The sequence below is a fragment of the Schistocerca serialis genome, chromosome 5 (assembly GCF_023864345.2).
Source record: "Schistocerca serialis cubense isolate TAMUIC-IGC-003099 chromosome 5, iqSchSeri2.2, whole genome shotgun sequence".
Classification (NCBI taxonomy): Eukaryota; Metazoa; Arthropoda; class Insecta; order Orthoptera; family Acrididae; genus Schistocerca; species Schistocerca serialis.
In genome coordinates, this window is record NC_064642.1 from 36,638,874 (window position 1) to 36,660,307 (window position 21,434).

Below are 21,434 nucleotides of genomic sequence, written 5' to 3' on the forward strand. Positions count from 1 at the left end.
TAAACTCCAAACTAAGGCTAAAGGAAGCACTGTTTCAGGGCACTGTTGGAGTCCAGTGGATTCATGATCGTTAACCAGTACAAATTGAAATAAAACTTTTCCAGCAATAAGCACTTGATTCTCATTCCCCTTGACCCTATCACCCAAACAATCCACAAGATGGCAAGATCCCTCTCCTCCTTGCCATGTAGTAACTGGAGAGATTAAGATCCAGAATCATTTAAAGCTACAAGCAGCACCTTGCAGGCAGTCATCCTATTGGAGGTTAGTTCTCACAATATTGAAACACTGGTAATTTCATTTACGCCATTACGTGACTGCACACGCAAAATAATTGTATTGAAATACCTCTGGCCCCAAAAGCCTACACTCTTCTGAGATACGGTGCATTTTATGGTTAGTTAAAAGTAGTTTATCACCTAAAATGTCTTTATGATCACTGTCTGTGAAGTATGGAATCAAGCTGCTTCTCTTGGTTGCTAGATTACACTGTTTTGAAAGTCATATGATGATGAACTGTTGTTAATGTTCGCACTGAATGAATCTCTGCTTTTTTTGACTGACACCTCCAAACTATTGTCTGTAGCCTCCCATCCTACATTTAAGACACCACTCACTTCCTTCACTGGTTTTCCACAGTTCCTGTCCCATTACCTCCAGTCTCTTTGTTCGTCACTGTGGATATGATGTCCCTGTACACCAACGTCCCCCATCCCCATGGCCTTGCCTCCATCCTCCTGACACCAAACCCACCACCTCTTCCTAATCCTCCTAGCCAACAATATCATGAACCACAATTATTTCACTTTTGAAGACCAAATCTATAAAAAAAATTAGTGGTACTGCCATGAGTACTTACATGGCACCATCCTACACCAACTGCTTTATGGGCCATCTGGAGGAATCCTTCCTATTCAATTAACACCTAAAACCTCTTGTCTGGTGTGGTTTCATTGATGAAATTTTTGTGGTCTGGACTCTGCCTCCATAACCTTAACACCTACTCCAAAATACAATTCAGCTAGTCGCTCTCCCCTCTACATTCCACCTTTCTAGACGTCGATCTCCACCCTTCAGATGGCTCCATAAATACGTCTGTTCATATCAAGTGTATCAGCCACCAACAGTACCTCCACTTTGACAGCTTTCACCTGTTCCACAACTCTTCCTTACAGCCTTGCCACAAGTGGATGCAGCATGTGCAGTGGAAAGGAGGATTTGTTCTATCCAGATCTCCCATGCCATCTCCTCCTATGTAGCAGTAAACCTGCCCATGAAAAACTCAATCACATTCCTTCATCAGGGCTTTGACTATCTCTAGCCATGCCCTGATATGAGGGATATCCCACTCAAAAGTCCTACCCACATGTCCCAAAGTAGTGTTTCACTACTCTACGGAATGTCCATGTCCATCCCTATTCCACTCTGGCTCCCACTCTTGCACCCCATAGGTCATTCCATTGTGGTTGACCCAGATGCAAGATCTGTCCCTTACACCCACTCGCCACCTCCTAGCACAGCCCAGTCATTTCACACCCTACAGAAGACAGGACCATGCTTGAAAGTAGCCATTGCAAATGTAAGCTATGCTGCAATTACTGTGTGTCATTCTTTGTGGACATGACAAGTAATTAGCTGTCTTCTCACATGAATGGCCACCACCAAACTTGATCATCCAGTTGCCAAACGTGCTGTGTATCACAGTACAAAAGACTTTAACAGTTGCTTCACTATGTGTGCCATCCAGCAGAAGTTTCTTCAAACAGTGCAAATGGAGATTGTCTCTCCAGCATATCCTGTGTCCTCTCACAACACTCCTGGCCTAAACCTCCGCTAACTTGTTTCCACTGCCTCACCTTACTTTTTCCCTTCTCTCTTATTTCCACACAACTCATTCACTGTGCAGGTTACATGGTGTACTTCCCTCTCCTATCATCTTCACCCCCTTCTCCCATTCGTGCATGCCCTCCTTGTGCCTGCCCCCTCTCCATTTTCCACTCTTCTCCCTACCTCTCTTCCCTCCCTTCATCTCCACCTTTCTTTCCTTTCCTTTTCTCCCCTCCCTTCCTCCTCCTCTCCCCCTCTATCTATCTCTTATATGCTCTACCCTGTGAACTCCTTTCATGTTGTTTAGCTGCTGAGTCATCTGTCGAAAGACCTGCCTCACACTGTTGGCCGCAGGTGTATCTGTTTGGTTGTCTGTGTGGTTGTGTGTGTGAATGGGTATACTTTTGGTAGAGAAAGAGCAAGATCTCAGAAGCTAGTGTAACTGCTGTTTTCTGTTGTATGTTTCTTTGGTCCACACACCAGTCAGCTATAGTTGAGTGGTTGCCATTCCTTTCTTTATGTAGAAAAGAAATAGATATGTTTCTGCATATTGATTTGGTAACTCTGTTTCTCCATGTAAATTGCTAAGAATACAAATTTGAGATACATGTTCTATTCGTCACTAAACAGTAGCTGTTACATGTGAGCCTATATATAAATGTTACCATGAAAACAATCAATTTTTGACAAAAGAATGTAATTGGATTGATAAAAAAACCTACTCACCAAGTAGCAGCAGAACACACACATAAAAGATGATTATAACTAGGCAAACTTTAAGAGCCAGTGGCCCCTTCTTCAGGTATAAGGGTGGAAGGGGAAGGAAGAGGGGTGAAGGAAAAGGGCTGGAGAGGTCCAGCAAAAGGGGTAGATTTAGGGAAAGTCAAGCAGAACCATGGGTCGGGGGAAAGAGGTCGTGATTGTCATGTGCAGAGCATGTTCTGCAACAGGATATTGTATGTTGGCAGTATACACCCTGTGTCTATGCCCATTCATCCTAACTGATAATTTAGTGGTAGTCATGCTTATGTAAAATGCCAAACAGTGTTTACATAACAGCTGGTATATGACATGTTGTTTCACAGATGGCAATGTTCATGTTGCCAAGGTTCTTCCCTAGAGTTAATTCAACAATATCATAAATCTCTATCATCAACTGAAGTGAAATCATGGCAGATAAAATATATATGACATGTGAAATAGTAAGGGAATGTCTGATATGGTTGAAGAACTGTTTGAACAATTTTAAGAATTATAATATTCAGGAACTGTTGTGAAGAGATGTGAGCAGAAAGAGTGCACTTTTTTTGTCTTCTATTTTACTACCATGTACACCTCATTCATTATTTTCATGAAGAAAATACTATATACTTCACCTTTGATTGCATTTATAAAAAAATATCTCTTAAATAAAATGTTATAGCTTTAAAATAGAAATTATTCTGCTCTTATTACACTTACAAAGCAACCAAACCAAACTCAAAAATCATAACTTAATATCAAGAAACGTTTGCTGTTCTTATCACTCTTCTGGGTGGACTAATTTCTAATTTGTTTCTAGAGCTGCCAACAATCATTCTACAGAACCAGGTTCCTAAGGGAATGAAAAAGTCTGAAGCCCTTATGCAGATGGAAGCCACCATAAAGAAATACACATCAGAAATTCATTTGACAGAGGATGATCTTTATGATCCTGATAAAAAGCAACCACCAAGGTAAGCTTAATTATGTAAATTATTATGAATGCTAATATTCTTTCCCCACCATATTTTATAATATTTTGCATTTATATGTACAGATTTGTGACCCAGATACAAGATCAGACAACACTAGTTGAAATGCAAACTACAAAGTTTGAGTGCCAGCTGGCACCTGTTGGAGACCCAAACATGAAAGTTGAGTGGTTTCTGAATGGAAAACCACTTCCTCACAGTAAGTGGTACTTCTATTTTAATGTTATTTAGAACAGATACTATTACAACATGGTGCATAATCAACATTATTTCAGTCAGGCATCTCCCTTTGTTGAACTGTGAATAGTAAAACACTTTATTTCATGAGTTCTGTCCTTCATTTGAATTTGTACTGTAAAGTAGAACATCACAATACGGCAACTCATTTTTATTTCTTTCCTACAGAAAACCGTTTCACACCAATCTATGATTTTGGCTATGTAGCCATGAATTTTGGGTGGGTGTATCCTGAGGATAGTGGCGAATACTTGTGCAGAGCAACCAATCTGTACGGTATGGACGAGACTCGTGCTGTAATCAGAACTGCTGGGAAACCTGGCATTATCTATGAATCTCAGTTACCAAAGGGAATGAAGAGCATTGAACGTATACGTGAAATGGAGGCAGCTTGGCAAATGTAAGAACTAATTTTCTGCCTTTGTGTGGTTTCCATTTTTACAGCTTTGAAAATGTAACAGACATTTAAGCTGTTCAATGATTAGTCATAGATGTAGTATGATTTTGTCCTCTTTGTATCAGATAGGTGTTCATATATATGTGTCTGTACATGTACTCGAGATACCATAAAAGTGAAAATGTGATACAGTTGTAGGTAATTATGATTTTTTCCAAATAATTTATGTTTAATCACTATCACAGAGCACCTGAAGAACCAGAAGAAGAAACAAAACCTCGTTCTGCACCAGTTTTTGTTACAAAACCTGAACCATACACTACTGTTGAAGGAGAACCTGCAAGATTCTGTTGCCGAGTTACTGGACATCCCCGTCCAAGGCTTATGTGGGTTGTTAATGGGCAAACTGTCGTTAATGTAAGTTCTAAGAATTAAATCATCCCTTGCTCCTCTCACTAAACACACTCACACACACACACACACACACACACACACACACACTGTATTTAATGCAGAAGATGGATTTGAAAGCCAACTCAGAAATCTTTGTTACTGTAGATCCCTCTCAGTGCCACCATAATCACATGGATGAAAACGAGAGATAAGAGAAAGATGCTGAGAAAAGAACACGTTATTCAGAACATAGCTCCAGAGGTATTTTACTTTAGGAAAAGTTGTCATTAGGGCTTGCATTGTAAGTAACTGACTCTCACACTTTTAAAATGACATGATTTTCTTCTATAATTTCAAGGACAGATTCAGTTATGGTGGATATTATGTATGATCCAATTATGAACTTCCCAAGTCCTTCGATTATATAGATACTGTAATTTTACTTGAAAGCAGATGATCGATATTGATTGTATCTCCATTGCCTAATCTCCATAACATAAAACAATGACTCACATTAAAAGATCTATTAATAGAAGTGAAACTGGACTTATTATGTGAAGGAATCAAATATTCTACAGTAGCTTTAAATGTTCAGTTCTTTGACTTTACTTATGTTGCAGACATAGACAAACAATTCACAGAAGATATCAAAAAGGTTTTTTAAGCTTTTATGTATGCTGATAACATGAACAATACTAATTATGCTGCCTAAATTGCCATTACAATCAGTAGCCTAGTAAACAGTTGAAAATGCTTTAATTTGGCACAGTGTAGCTTTTTTTTTTTTTTTTTTTTTTTTTTTTTGTCACTGCCCATATTATGCTAGTCCAAACTACGAACAATGACATATAGGGTACAGAAGAAGTTGAGAACTGCACACATTAAATGAACAAGTTAGTCCAAAACTTTTTTGTATAGCAAATTAAAAGTGAGTAAACACAGCATTAATAAAAAACCTCAGACTGGTCCACAAAGCACCTTGAAATATATCTTATTCTATTAGTGTACTGATAGAAATGCACACATATTTTGCTAATCACTCCATTATTTTTATAGAATCATATAATGAAGCAACAGCCAAGACCATATGAGTACTTTATCAGTAAGAATTGGCAGTAAGCATACTGCGTACAAGTTTTTTTGCAGTTGCCTTTTTAAAAACTTCTAGAATTGTTCAGCTCATTTAATACTATGCTTGTCCTTTAATTTCTTTGAGGGACTGTAGTATAAAAATATTTAATACACAGGATTTCCATCCTTCTACATAATACAGTGGATTTTTGTATTTTGGGGTGAGAATGTGTAACTGGTTACCCATAGTCATATAGGAGGTAATACAAATTCAAATTTAAGAAAGTGACCCATCATTAGCCTCTCCTCCTCCTACTACTTCAACATCTGGGTTATAGACTGCCATCTTCTGTTAGAACATTAGTATTTCTCAGCCTTTCTTTCTCCCTTTCCTTCTATTTCTCAACTGCATTTTTATTTCCACCTTTCATTTCTCTTCCTCTTTGACACATCTTTACTTCTCAGGCTGTCCCTTCTATATGCTGTGAACTGAAGTTAGTACAGTGTTTAACAGTGTGCTATCTTTGACCTCCTACTCTATCGCTTACCTTTATTTGTGATATGATTAACAACGAGCTATCTACCAGGATGAATGGCCACTATAAACCTGTGGCGAAGAGCAAAGTGGACCATCCTGTTGCACAACATGCAGCTGAACATAAAATGCTTGATTTCAATGGCTGCTTCACAAGCTGGGCCATCTGTGTCTTGCCTTTCACCATCAGCTTTTCTGAACTCTCAAAATAATGCCGGCCCCAACCTATGGTACCCTGTCTCCACAGCTTCCACCCAAAAGTTTCTGCCCCCTCTGTCCTATCAGCTCCTCCCAACTCGTGTCCCCACCCTCATAGTCCACTGCTCTCTACCAATGCACCCACTGAGCTTCTCCCCTTCTCTGCTCCTCTCCTTTCTTCTCCTGTTTTTCCCTTCCATTCCTCGCAGCCTCTCCCTGATGCCTTGGATAGCCTTGTTTGCCATCTCTAGTTCCTGCATGCTCTGCTGGGCAGCATCGATACCTCTTCCCCTACTTGTATCCTGCTATTCCTCCCCTTCTCTGCTCCACAATGGGTTGATGTTCCACTTCGACATGTTTAAGTTTCAGTTTGGTCTGAGGAGCCAGAGATAGCAGTTATTTGTGTGTGGGATGTGCTTACTTGTGTGAATACATGTGTGTTTCTTTTCTCTGATAAACATTTTGGCCAAAAGTTTAATGTGTATCAATTGTTTTGTTGTTCTTGTCCTTAACTTAATGTGTCATCCTTATGGTGCTTAACAGTCTATCTTTTTCATAATTATTGAGATTCCAGCCTGGCCTTTCCATTGTTTCACTCTTTCTTCTTCATCTTTGCCTTCTTTCATTGTCACAACCTGTGGGGCATTCTCAACCTAGGGTCTGAATGTTCTGTTCCTCACTTTCAACCTTCATAAAGAGATATGCCCTCTTCCTTTGGGCAATTTGATCATTTTTCATCCTTTTGGGCAATTTGATCACTTTTATGCACAACCACCACAAAGCTGCTAAAATATTCATTATTCTGCAACTAGTTTCAACAGCATGTCATTGTCTGACATAAAAATAACACATTAAAGTAATGTATACCACATGTCTAACAATGGAAAATCCAGGATAGAATGTAACAAACTTATGAAAAGGAAAGTTACTACTCACCATATAGCAGAGATGCTGAGTCACAGATAGGCTGTTTCAAATAAAGTTTTCAGCACATAAGGCCTTCATCAAAAATAGACAATAGACTCACACACACCACACACACACACACACACACACACACACACACAACTTACAGCACATGACTGCAGTCTAAGGCTACAGAGTGAGTGTGGCTGAAAGCTTTATTGGGAACAGTCTTTTTGTTGTGCCTATCTGTGACTAAGTTTCTCCACTATATGGTGAGTAGCAACTTTCATAATACTGTAGACCACATGTCTGTAATTTTAAAATGTGTGATGTATGTATGCATGGTTGAAGTGCGGTAAGACATGAACTAGCCCAGAACACAACTATTGTGTTCTATGCTAGATAGTGTCGTACCATACTCTCTCACAGTACTGAATGCTACTACAGTACTACTATGAGTACATAGCACATTTTAAAATAAATGATGCAGGAGTAAAGGAGACCACTCACCGAATAGCAGAGGTGATAAGCTGTTGACAAGCATCCACAAAAGAGAATGATAGCTATGTTATCACACGGAAGTGGTTCTTTGATGAGGCGTGTGCGTGCCCACACACACACACACACACACACACACACACACACACACACACACACACACACACTGACACAACACAAAGATCAAAGATGTTAGTGCTTTGTGGTGGTTGTAGATAAAAACGAGTTTAATGAAAGCTGTGGTGGCTTTCACGAAAAGAAGATCCTACCCACATTCTAAACCTCATGGTCTACCAAAAATCAAGAGAAAAATCATATGGTATCACTTTCATTGATTTTCATAAAGCATATGACTGAGTAGACTAGGAATCTCTCATATCTATGCTAAAAGAATTAAACTTAGAAAAAAAAATTCATAAACCTAATCAGAGAAACCAAGACATACTCCAGAGTCAAATTAATGGAATAACTCTCCAACCCTTTTGAGACAAAAACTGGCTCATGGTAAGGACATAGATTCTCCTCACTACTATTTAACTGCACTCTAGAAAAATTAGTCGGAGAGCGGAATATGGAGATCCATTGTGGAAACTGTCTAGGAAGAAAAAAAAGGCATCAAAGTCAATTGTCTAGCCTATGCAGATGATATACCCCTACTAACCCAGACCTGGGAAGAAACTAAAGAACACGCCCTCTAACTACAAAAACAAGCAGAAAAAGTATGTCTCAAAATCTCCTGCAAAAAGACCAAGATAATGGAAAAAAAGTCACCATAGCATTTTGAAATGGGAAAAGAAGAAATAGAGATTGCCAAAGAATTCAGATATCTTGGAGAATGAATCAGCTGGAATGTCCTCAAGAAAAAGGCAATGGAATCTAGATGAAGTAAAAGTTCCAACTCACCAAAAACACATATAACAAAAAATCCCTCTCGTACAATGTAAAAATAAGACATTATAACACAATAATCAAACAGGAAGCCCTGTATGTAGCCAAAACATTGCCCACCATCAACCATGGTCCAGTTGAGAGGCAGGAGATCAAAGAAGGAACATAATAAGTACAATCCTTAACCCAGATTCCACAACAACAAACTAATCCACATCAGGAATAAAACCCTTTACCAAATTACCAAAAAACTCTCAAACACAACGAGGAAAAGAAGAATTGTTTTTTATTGACACTTCCTGAGAATGAAATCAAATAGATGAAAAAAAAAATATATATTTTTTGAATACATCTGCAACAATGAAACCCAGTCCAACTGGTTTTAGGACATGGAGAAGGATTTAAGAGAACTCGAAATCACATAAAATATACTCACACGTACCATACGAAAGGCTAACGAAAGGCAAGAAAGAGATGTTCCAAGTCAAAATCAAAACCAATCGAATAATCCAAGTCTCTGAAGAAAAAAGGAAAGTGAGATCAGAAAGAATGAGACAATACTGGGTTAACAGAAAGGCACAGAGCGTTAAATTGGATTGATTTAATGTACCCCAAAAGTCAGGTGAAACAAAAGAAGAAGAATGAGAAGAAGAAGAAGAAGAAGAAGAAAAGCTATAGAGCACATCTTAAAAGAAAATTTGATCATTGTCATGGCATCCACTAAATTTATAGTATTTTTACATTTTTCATTAATTTTTATATTAAAAAGACTTCCAACTTGAAACTTCTACCATCACCTCATGAAACTTTCTTGTGCACACAATATTTAATTCATCTCATTTTCCCGTTTTTGTTAAGTGAAGTAACTAACACAATGAAACATTCATTTTCTGTTGTAACAGGTGAAATTGCTGTAAATAAAAGTTTACCTCTCTTATTACTTACAAAAAAAGAAATATTGCTGCATTGTGAAACATGTTGTTCACTTTTGGTATTACTATACATACAGGTCTGATAAATAAGGCAAGAGTCTGCTAAATAATGAAGCAGCTCAAGGAAATGGAAGCTCAATAAAACTGTCTCAGAAGCATAGCCAGTTGTTATATACAGCAACATAATCTGTAATTTTCAGGGTACTCGCTACCGACTGACGTATGATGGTATGTGGCACTTGGATATTCCCAAGACACGACAATATGACCATGGCAAGATTGAGATTATTGCTCGCAACTCAGTGGGAGAAGCAATAGCTACTACGGAACTTACTGTGAAAGCACGTATGGATGATTACCGTGGAGTACTAAAGAACTCACCACGACGTAAGTCATAGAATTTTATTATTGTTTTTCCATTATGTTTTTGGTACAAAAGTTTGAGTTTAGATAAAGTGGAAACACATTGAAAATGTAGTTCTGAAGCTTGATATGCAAAATATTGTACTTGCATTATGATATTTTAATACTGTCTGCAAAGAAGGAGAGCACAGCAAGGAATTTACTTTTCAAACATGCTGATAATAGTACTTTCGGTCTACTGCAAAGTATTTCTTTCTTTCAGATTATTGTGAAGGTTTTCTGAAGTATTGTAAGAGTAAATATAAGTTTTCTTATGTGTTACAGTATAATTACTAAACAATATACATAAATGAAGCTTTACTGAAAAACTAGAAAAAAACATGTCAGATAAACCACAAGTTGACATAAATGCATCTAATCACACTAAATCCACAGCCATTACTGACACATGTGTTACACTGCTATTCACTCTCTCTCTCTCTTTTTCTTTTACAAAACATTACAGAGGTAGTGCACTCCATTAAAACATGAGTACAATCGGTGCTGACATAGCAAGTTGTATTTCCCAACCAATAGACTTGAACAGTTCTTTACTTTTATCATGACTTCATCTTTTGAGTTATTATTGAAAAATTACTTATTTTCTATCAACGATGCCCCTTGCCAGTGATTTGACTGGAGTTGGAGAGGGCTTTGTGGAAATGAATTGTTATTGTTGTTTCAGTGAGCAAACAAATAAACTAAAATAGTTGTTTTTAATATTATACAACACAGAAATGTAATATGAGATGAGTAATTTTAAATATCTTTTTTTGTTTGTGGTACCTCGTCTCATTTATTATTTAATGGCATAAAAAGACAAAAAGTGTATTCATATTAATGGATTGCACTTCCAGAAGCTATTTTTACTAACACTAATACAAATGACAGACAACTGCTGACACTAGACACCTGTGACATTGACACAAAGACCATATCCCACACCTACATCCTATTCCTCTGTGCCTGCTTCGCTTTTATGGTTGGCCTTGGTGGACCGCTTCGGCAGTGGTCTCAGAATAAAGACCAAAGTGACATCTTTGTTTATCTTCATGCTACCAAAAGAGGAGATGATAAGGTATGGTGTTTTTTGATGACATTAGTTTTTTATGTTGCTTTTTACAGTTTTTTTCACATTTTACCTCTTATGTTACTTCTTATCATTTCTTCCTGTTTTAATTCAGATATATATGTTGACGATTTTTGACTTACATTCAGTAAAACAATTTCCTTTCATCTCTGAATATCTATAAAGGCACTGACAGAGCAAGCCTAACGTATGTGTAGGATATTACCTCACTGTGAAATCTGTTTGTTTTACTGAATTCTTATTTCAACAATAAGACCTATCCAGGACTAACATTTAAAATGCCGTTTCCTTGAATTTCTGCTTTGAATTACTTTTCTTAACTATTTTTGTTAATGCATGACTAATAAAATAAATATGTCTGCATTAATTTCTTATATCTTTGCATGCCACTAAGTAATTCTTCTGACTGGAAATTAAAAAAAAAAAAAAAATCTTCTGTATTGTTTATTTGTTTATCTGAAAATGGAAATATAACTTCCATGTTTAGTGCATAAGACAAATGAAATACTGGCTTTATAAACAGCCTGGTTTCGGTCATTCCTTTTGCTATTAGGTCACTATGTTATGTATTGCACTCTTATTAAGCATCAGTATTTTATTTAGTTTCTTTTGTTTCACCTCAATTTTTAATTGTTGAATTGTGACTTGCCAGCATGGATGAGATTTTTTAAATGGTCAATACAGTACATAAAAGCAAATTGTTGACATGATCAAAGCTTAATAATTTTTTTGACATAATTATAAGTAACTTGAAAAAAAAAAAAAAAAAAAAAAAAAAAAAGAAAAATGCACTTCGTTTCTGTTTCATGCACAATGTTATGTTCAGTCATGCTATTATCAATAAGCATGTGTGAAACTATAAGAACTTGAAGGTAGGCAGCTACTTGCCATAATAACAATCATTATTAATTACTATTTTTTGTGCTACAGCATGGTATGACTATGATCTCACTCAGTATCAGAAAGAGCGCATTGAACTGGAAAGGGCTCAGCTCCAACATGTGGACATCAGTGAACATCAGAAGAAAGTTTCTACTGAGACTGAAACTGAATGGCAGCAAACAGTAAAGAAGAAGAAGGGTGAAGATTATTATTCCAAACTGAAAGAGGTTGGTAAACCATTATGTTGGATTTTCAGGTGTACACCTGAAAATTCCTAAATTTTAAGTATTCAGTTTTTATTCAATGATAGTGTTGTGCAGTTTAGCTCATTTGAAAAATTTTTTGCTACACTAAGTTAATTGAGATTACACAACAGCTTCTCCAAATCCCTTTCCATTAACTGCAGTTAATTTTTTCTTCTTAGCCTCTGCATCAGTATTAGTAATGTGCCAGTAAAGAAGATAGTACAAGAACAGTAGTAAGAATCTGAAAGGAAGGAAAAGTTAAACCATGAAAAATCCCAGATGGAATAAGACAATATTATGGAAAGAATAGACTTCTTCTCACCACATAGAGAGACTTTGAGTCTGAGGCAGATGCAACAAAAGGACTGCTGTACATTTGAGCTTTCAGCCAAAAAGCCTTGTTCTAAAGTAGAGAGCACATATATTGACACATGCACAACTCACACACAAATAAACTCTCTCTGTGACTGCTGAGGCTGAAAACACAAATTGACAGTGAAGTGCTATCTACAGCAAAGAAAAAGATTGTTGATAGTGAAATTGAATGGATATTATACAGATATTATAATATGTAAGTGTACATGCTAACCACACATGTACGTGACAATGAAATTAGAGAAGTGTATGTTCATATTAATGGGTCAAAGAGGATGAGACATTTAATCATAATGGAAGACTGAAGTGCACTAATTATTGAAGGCAATAAAGGGAAAATAGCAGGAAGATTTCAGCCTTGCATTAATATCTTCTTAGCTTTCTTACCAAGTCAGATCACAATGAGTGCATAATATTTCGGAAGACAGGTGCTCTCTGTCTGGTAAAGTACTCAGAAGGTCCAAGGCCAGAAGATGGAAGGAGAGTACCATATATGTTCTCCAAATTATGGAGGATACACTCCAAAATGTCAATGCTAGGAAGACAAGAAAATTTTGTTCAATTGATACACAACAAACATTTTGAATTGCATGTGAGGTCTGTATTCCCAAGCAAATTTAAAAGGAAGAAACATTTAAAAAATTCTGTACTGGACATAAGATTGTTGTTGAGAATAAAATTTTTCGAAATGTGTGTGGAAGATGCCAGGGGAACAAATAGTTATCAGATTGACTATATTTTGGTAAAATAAAAATTCAGTGTAAGTTATAGGGCTGCTAAAATTGATCATGACCATAAACTAGTGCTAATTAAAAGCCAGATGAAAATCAAGAAATCAAAAGAAATCAGCTGAAACATTATCAACTAGAGAAGGTGAAGGGACCAGAAATTCAAACTGCCTGGGAAATAGACTTGATAAAAGAAACAATAAGCCTTCAAAGAGTCATTGGTATGGAAAGTCAATGGAATTGTGTTTTAAAGAGGTGTAGTATATGCAGCAGAAAGTGTTGTAAGACTGAAGAAGGCAGAATGAAAGCAGCTGTAGGTGACATATAAGATACTAGAATAAATAGAGTGATGAAAATTTACAAAATCTTGAAAGTGACCAGCAACAATATAAGTCACACAGAAATGGAGTTTACCACAAATTTAGCAAAATGAGAGCAGATTATGTAGAATAGATGTCATGAGACAAATACAAAAATTGAAAACTTAATATGAAGCTATGTTTGGAGAACAAGTCTGTATGGGTGCAAAATATGAATAATGGGAAATACAGAAATGATGCAATTAGAAGCCTTTGAAATGTGGTGTTGCAGGAGATTGCTGAAGACATTGTGGAGTGATTGAGAAAGGAGCAAGGACACCCTGCAATCAATGAATGAGGATGAAGAAAAACATCGTAAAGACCATAATGTATTGAAGAGATAGAATGACTGGACACATGTTACAACATGAGTTGTTGTCACAAACTGATGTTGAGCAGGCGATTGAAGGAAAGAAATGCAGGGGCAGCCCTAAATTCGAATATATAATGTAGAGTGTTGATGTAGGATGCAGTAGTCATACTAAAATGAAAAGGGTAGCTGGAAGGTGACAGAACTGGAAGATACAATTAAACCATTTTTAGGATTGATGGTTGAAACAATAACAGTTGCTGATGCAATCAAATTTGGAAAAAATGTGTAAGGTTTGCCTTGTATTTGTCATTCCATTTTCGCTTTTAAGTGAATTGTTGACGTGGAGAAGAAGCACATCATCTTACTAATTCTTACTTTGCAGACTTTGCTATTGAAAAGCTGATGCTCTTTGTGTTTGACAAATGAGGAGACTAATCAGTAGTACAATGCTTTGTTTTCAGTAGGAACTTGTTACCCTCAAAGCAACTGTTACATGCTCCCCCCTCCTTTCTTCCCCCTTCCACACCCTTTCCTCCCACACTGTTGATGTTTTGCATAGATTTTTCTTACTCTTCTTGACTGTTGTAGTGTGTCTAAAATTAAATCAGACTATCTACATATGCAGTTTCTTTGCTGCCCCATTCTCTAATTAATTATGTAATTCCACATCATTTTCTCATAGAACCTCTTAATTTCTATGTATTTCTGTGCTCAATCTATCTTCTCTCGATTTTTGTGTTTCTATATTATCTGCACTTTTATCCTCAGTCTTAAACCAGATTGGCACCTTGTAGGACTTACACATAAACAGTTATCTGTTAAATTACATTTGTTAGGTAAATTGTGAATATTTCTTTTCAGCTACAGCTAAGCAAGATTTTCTGGTTCTGAGCATCTCAGGAGTCAAATGAAAGCTAATTAATACAATTATTTCGAAGTTGGTGAACTGAAATGTAATAAATAATTTCTTATATATTTCACATGCCGACAGAAACCTTTCAAGTACATTAAAACAACAATTGCGCCACGTAGAAAAGAGTACAATGTTGGAACATGTAAATACAACTCAGAGAAGAAAATTGCGGTAAACAATTTTCACCACAGGTTCAGTAGTACACTGTGTAAGAAGAAATATGGTTCTTTATGATTCTTCACAGAAATTTATACATGAGGTCTGTAAGTGGATTCGGAATAATTGGTAGAAAGAAAAAAAACCTATACTTTAAGCTGACATTTATTTCTAAACTATTGCTAGAAATGTGCGGGACCTACATCTAATAGGACTAACAGGAGATATTGAACTTATATAGTGAAGGGCAGCACAAATGGTTACAGGTTTATCTGGCTAGTGGGAGAGTGTCACAGAGATGCCGAAGAAATTGAATGGTGGACTCTTGGAGACAGACATACACTGTAGAAAGCCTACTTACAAAATTTCAAGTAGCAGCTTTAAACGATGATTCCAGGACTATACTGTAACCCCTTACTTATCATGTACATAGGGATCCTAATGACAAGATTAGATTAATTACAGCACACACAGGGGCATTTAAAAAACATTATTCCCATGCTCAGTATGTGAATGGAATGAGAAGAAACTCTAATAACTGGTACAATGGGACATACCCTCTGCCATCCACTTCACAGTTGTTTGAAGTGTGTAGATGTTGATGTAGATGTTGATAAAGGCTAGTTGTTTGGGAAAGCCTAGTCTGATTTAAGCTTCTCTTTTGCAACAACCATTAAATGAAACTTAAGCTAGGAATAAGCAAATATTGCTTTGTAAATAAATATACATGATCACTTAAAATGAGCAGTATCCTTTTTATTTGCGGGTGTGTGTGTTTCACCAAAACAGAAGGTTCTTTTTGGTACTATTTTGTTATTTCTCCACATAAGACATCTAAATATCATTGTCAATTTGTACATTGCTGTACTTGTGATAAATCATAAAACTTTTGTCAAGAGGTTAACTTGAAACCAAAACACATTTCTTCAAATTTAAAGCTGTGTGACGTTCTATGATGTGCCACAGTGAGTGTAAGATGAAACACTTATTTCCTTGTGACTCAGTATCAGCAAACGAAGATATATTTACCTGCTATGTGATACACCATGTAAGGAGATTACATCTTATGTTCTTTTTGTGTGAAACTGTTTACTATAGTATATTCAAAATAGAAAGTCAGAAATCTTAAATTTCAAATATTTTATTGGTACATTTATGTGATTGCAAACACAGATAATTTTGAACACTATTTCCATTTTGTAAATTGCCACAAATGACATTTCTATATGATTACAAATTCAGTATAAATTTATTATGTCTATAAGGTTAACATCATCTTAATGATGTGCATAACAACGAAATGGAATATGTATAGGTTTCTTTATTCTTCCTTCTTCTTGTTGTCTCTAGACATGGAAGCTGCAGAATTTGGTAGTTGTGCATTGTATAACTGCCATTACTTTTTCCTATTTGTCACTTAACTCTAATCACTGGTTGTGAATATTATACTGCTATATGTCTGTGTTCACGTTTTTAGAGAATTCTTGATTGCTTTGATTGTTTACAAAATATTTTCTTCTTGGATATTATGAGAGACTGCTCTCAGAGTATTGATTTTTTCCACTCTGTAGTTGCACTTTAAAGTATGTCAGTTTAATCTATTGTTGGAACTATCATCTCTCCATTGTTTCTTACACAGTATTCTGTGTCAGCTGCAGAGATAAAACAAGAGTAGAATGAATGCCTTTCCAGTAGATGATTTTTTACAGTTTTTAAGTGTACCTGAGTCAGAGTCTTGAATGATTACGTTTGATATTTTGCAATTATTTTCCTTCTGTAGCTGTGGTCTTTCAACAAATTCAGGGATGACAGAAATTTCCACTTAGATGGCAGACTTTCTGTGTGTCCAGTACTGCCTCTACAGAAGGAATCACATTTTGTGCTCAGTGAATACTTTCAGTGGATGCTTGCTGCATTTACCACCACATCCATTGTTCGCTTCGGATGTTCTGCTGTCTTATAATGAATCTGCAAAACAAGAAAATTTTAACCAATAGACATCTCACCACATAATTTAGTGGAAACACATGTTTCAGCATCATCATTTGAAGTTCAGACAACATATGCTTGATGATTTTTTTTTTCTGGCATGTGGAAACCAGTAGTCAGCTTTGTAACTGATGATAGAATGTGGCTGTCCAAATTGGACTAGAGACAAGTAATAAGTAATGTGTTGGTGTCTGTCCCAGTGACATTCATTCAAGAAAAGTGAGAATTTTGGAAAAGGAAAGACATGTCCTTTCTTAAACATAAGTTGATGCATTGTACCTTTGTAAGCCTTAATAAAGAAATCTGGAGAATGACAAAAGATATGACATTATAGTATCTTCCTCTTCCACAATAATTTAACTGTTCACAAACTGATCAAAAAAAGGGACAGTTCTTGGGAATTCTTGTGAATCCTTACACTTTCATGCTCATCTCATATTGTAATTGTTATTCCATGTGATTTATTTTTTCCTCTCAATGTTGCTAAAAACCTTCTGTGTGCATTATTTTAAGTCTCTAGAAGTTACTGTGTCTGCCCATAGAGAGTTCTTAAACAAGTTTCCCAGAGAAGCATGTAGCAGAACGCTCACTAAAGGGTTTGAGAACATGCACCAGAGTGCACAATTCAAAGTTGAATGCTTTGGGGGGATGTGGATGTAAGTGTTTGAATAATAGGGATTTACAATAAGTTTCCAAATGTTTTGAGGTAATTATATAAGCAAGTTGAAGCACAATATACATGGTGTCACAGGAGGAGTAGTGAGTATTCAGTGATATGACAGAAATAATCATCTGAAGCAAAGAAAACTTCATATGGACATATGCCCCGTTCTGAATATTTTCTGAGATAGTATACATTTAATGTACATCATTATTCATTTTATGTATTATTGAGTACATTGTCAGGTTTACTCATGAGCGCATGTACAACAGTTAGTAATCATGACACCTTTTTTTTTTTTAATACATTTGCCTCTAATCAGTATCATTTATGCCACATTGCAGCTGTTGTACAGTTTACAACAAATGTTTGAATATCAATGCATTTGTGCATTCGTGGAAAGAACATGTGTCACTTGTCATGCAGTGTCCCTGCATGTTTTTTTAATGAGGGTAGCAGCATCCATGATGCGACCAAGCAGTTTATGTGGATATTTACCATTCATTTGTACATTTCAGGCTTCTTCCAACCTCATAAACAAGTATCTAATGGCATAAAGTCTGGAAATCTTGGTGGCCAGTTACTACCATGAATAATCCAGTGATTAGGGTAATACACGTATGTGTGCATCACTTGCCCATAAACAAATCTACATTATATGTATTCTATCTTGGAAACCATTCAGAATAGGGGATTGTCCATAGGAAGTTTTTTTGCATCAAATGGGTGCTTCTGTTGTATCCTTGAAAATTGACCATATCTCCTGGGGAACCCTGTAGAATGCCAAAGGGCAGCTTATTTCAGGTCTGTATGTTGTTGAACACAGCATATGTCCTGTCTGCATTAGTCAACAACAGCTATGTCAGTGTATAGATCTAATGATTTTAACATTAAATGACACAAATTAGATTTTTTGTGTGGGAAATGAGTGTTCACTACCTGCTTTTATATATTGCAGCTTGAAGAAGAGCAAGTAATCAAGGAAACTCGTTTGCGGGAAGCATCACATCAATTTGCTATACCTGGAGAAAAAGTTGTGGCCAAAACAGTAGCCAAGGGAATGGCTCAGAGCTATGAGCAAAAACTGTAAGTTATCCATGTCTGATAGAAGTGCATAAGTTGTTGTATGACCATGGTTCCATATTCAGTTTAATTTGTGTTCTGCTTAAAAATAAATTAGAAACTTAATATTTGGTAATCAGAAATTTTGTTGAGTGTTGAGAAAAGAGTCCACAACTTCACGTCGCACAGTTAGTAGTAACACTGCATCTCTACTAGCAACGCTTATTTTCTCCCACTTTAATCTGCCAGTCACAATGCTATTTTAATTTCACAGTCAGAAGAAAATGTAATAGAGGAAAATGTTTGTGGTAAGAGATTCCTGGCAGATTAAGACTGTGTGCCACATTGTGACTCAAACATGGGACCTCGCTTTTCACAGTCACCACTCTTACTGACTGAGTTAGCTAAGCATGACTCATGTCCAACTCTCACCTCTTTACTTCTGCCGGTATTATTTTTCTAATTCCCAACTTTTCAAGGTTCACAGAAGCTCTTCTGGACATCTTGTCGGGCTAGCACTCCTGGAATAAAGGCTATTACAGGTTAATTGCCTAGCTAGAGTCTTGGAGATTGATCCAGAATGGATCTTTCATTTTGCAACAGAGTGAGTGTGCACTATTTTGAAATTGGGGAGATTAATAATGTGTGCGAAACTGGGACTCAAACCAGAACCTAGCATCTTCCGGACAGTGCACATGCTGTCTAAGCTGTTCAGGCACGACTCACAACCTGCCCTCACATCCTCAGTTCTGTCAGTATCTGTTTCCTAGCTTTCAGTCTGGTACAATAGAGTGTTTCCAGATTGAAGCAGAAATTAATGGGGATCAGAGCAACCAACCACTTTAATGTTTGTCTTTTGATATTTTCAAAGAAGAACTGTAACAAATTCTAAAATCATTATTTACAAAGGCACATGTTTTTCTTGCTGCACTATTATAAGAATTTTTGATTGCAGAGATGAAAAAGAAGAAGAAAAACCAGCCTGGGTAACGTCTCGACGACCAACTAAACATACATCAGAAACAGTTGTTGATTCCAAAACAATTCCGAGTTTGCCACCTGAGCCATCAGAGTCAGCTATTCATGCACGAGAAGTGCATGTAGCCAAACAAAAACAAACACAGAAAGAGGTGAGGCAGTAGGAAGTATGGTTATTCATTAAGTGACAGCAACAAACACACATACATTAATCTAAGTAGATAGATAAAAAACCTACCTGTCATTCTGTTAAGTAAGTCTCCCATGATACAGAGATCTGGGCAACTTTTTCAAGCTCTACACCTTTTCTTAAACCTCACCAGTCTTTTTATTTCACCCTTCTTCCCCTTCAGCTGTGCTGCTAGAAGATGGAGCCACTGGCTCTGAAAGCTTGCAAACTTTAATATCTTTTATATGTGTGTTATCCTGCTGCCAGTTGGTGAGTAAATTATGTATCCAGTTAAATTATCTCTTCAAAAATCGATTATTTTGAAGCAAGAATAACACACAGAGATATAGCTGTAAAATACACATAACAAATAGATAGATACACATGACAATAATAAAGGGTAGTGAATGTGATCCATGGTGATTTTAACTACAGAAAACCAAAATGTTAAAGGAATGTGAAGTTGTAACAAACACTAACTTAGGAGACCCACAAGATGCAGGAGAACAGTTAGAAGTAACTAGTTATATGCAAGTGCTATTTTACAAATTGTGTCTCTTGTGATATGACGTTTGGAGCAATGTTTTCTTCCCTACAACATGAGCTCTTTATTTCATGTTTCATTTTTGCCTTTGTACTAGCAAAGAACATTGTATAAAACTGTCAGTCTTACTCAGCAGTTCCATATTTGGTGAGTGCAAAGTGTGGTTGCCTTTTCTGTCTTTAATGTTGATAACATTAATTTTTTTCTTTAATTTTTAATTAGTTGTATTTATTTATTTCACAGTTTTTGCATAAAAGATATGAGCTTTTTAGTCTGTTAAAGTTTGATAGACTTATATGAAAATGAACATAAATTTATCACTAAAAGCTTTTTTTCCAATTCAAAATTGATTTAGGACCTGTAAGAAAGCATTATCTGAAAAATAGGTAACTAGTCCATATTTAGATATAAACTTGCACTTTATTTGCTTGTAAGTCTCTTGGGCAAGAAGTTGAATTGATTGATCGCTGTAGAACAAATTTTTGTGATGCACCTTCATCAGGTTACTCCTGCTGACTGACATCCTGGACCAGTGGGTGCAATATATATATCGGTCATCTCTTCCCTTCGCTGACACTGTATGTGAATCACACGATGTGCGGCCGTGGTGATGGCTGTAGCCCACACTCAGGAGTTGAGCAGTAAGCCTCTGTCTATGCTCTGCCTATGCCATGCTCAGTGCTCTGTTCCACTGTGTTTGTAGAATTTTAAGTGCTTGAGCCCACACTTGACTAAGTTGAAATTCATTGACCTTATTGAAAAGGATCTCATGTAGACAGATTTTGACAGCTTCCTTGTAATGAAAGTCCCAATTGTGGGATGTGTTATGCAAAATTTTTATCTTCATATTTCATTTCGTTGTTGGTTGCAAAGCAATGTTCAGCAATTGCTGATTTTGTAGGCTGCTGGAGATTGGTGTGTCATTTGTGTTCAATGCACCTTTCTTCGATTGT

At 36.5% G+C, this 21,434-nt stretch overlaps 1 protein-coding gene across 1 annotated transcript in view; it reads left to right on the forward strand.

The window, feature by feature from the left end:
• LOC126481730 (titin) overlaps positions 1 to 21,434 on the forward strand; it is a 534,189-nt gene that overhangs the window by 193,009 nt on the left and 319,746 nt on the right. Inside the window, exons 60-67 of the mRNA XM_050105683.1 lie at positions 3,389 to 3,542; positions 3,626 to 3,759; positions 3,966 to 4,197; positions 4,440 to 4,611; positions 9,816 to 10,002; positions 12,038 to 12,216; positions 18,687 to 18,814; positions 19,746 to 19,920. Coding sequence (XP_049961640.1) covers positions 3,389 to 3,542; positions 3,626 to 3,759; positions 3,966 to 4,197; positions 4,440 to 4,611; positions 9,816 to 10,002; positions 12,038 to 12,216; positions 18,687 to 18,814; positions 19,746 to 19,920 — 1,361 coding nt within the window. The remainder of the gene's footprint in view (positions 1 to 3,388; positions 3,543 to 3,625; positions 3,760 to 3,965; positions 4,198 to 4,439; positions 4,612 to 9,815; positions 10,003 to 12,037; positions 12,217 to 18,686; positions 18,815 to 19,745; positions 19,921 to 21,434) is intronic.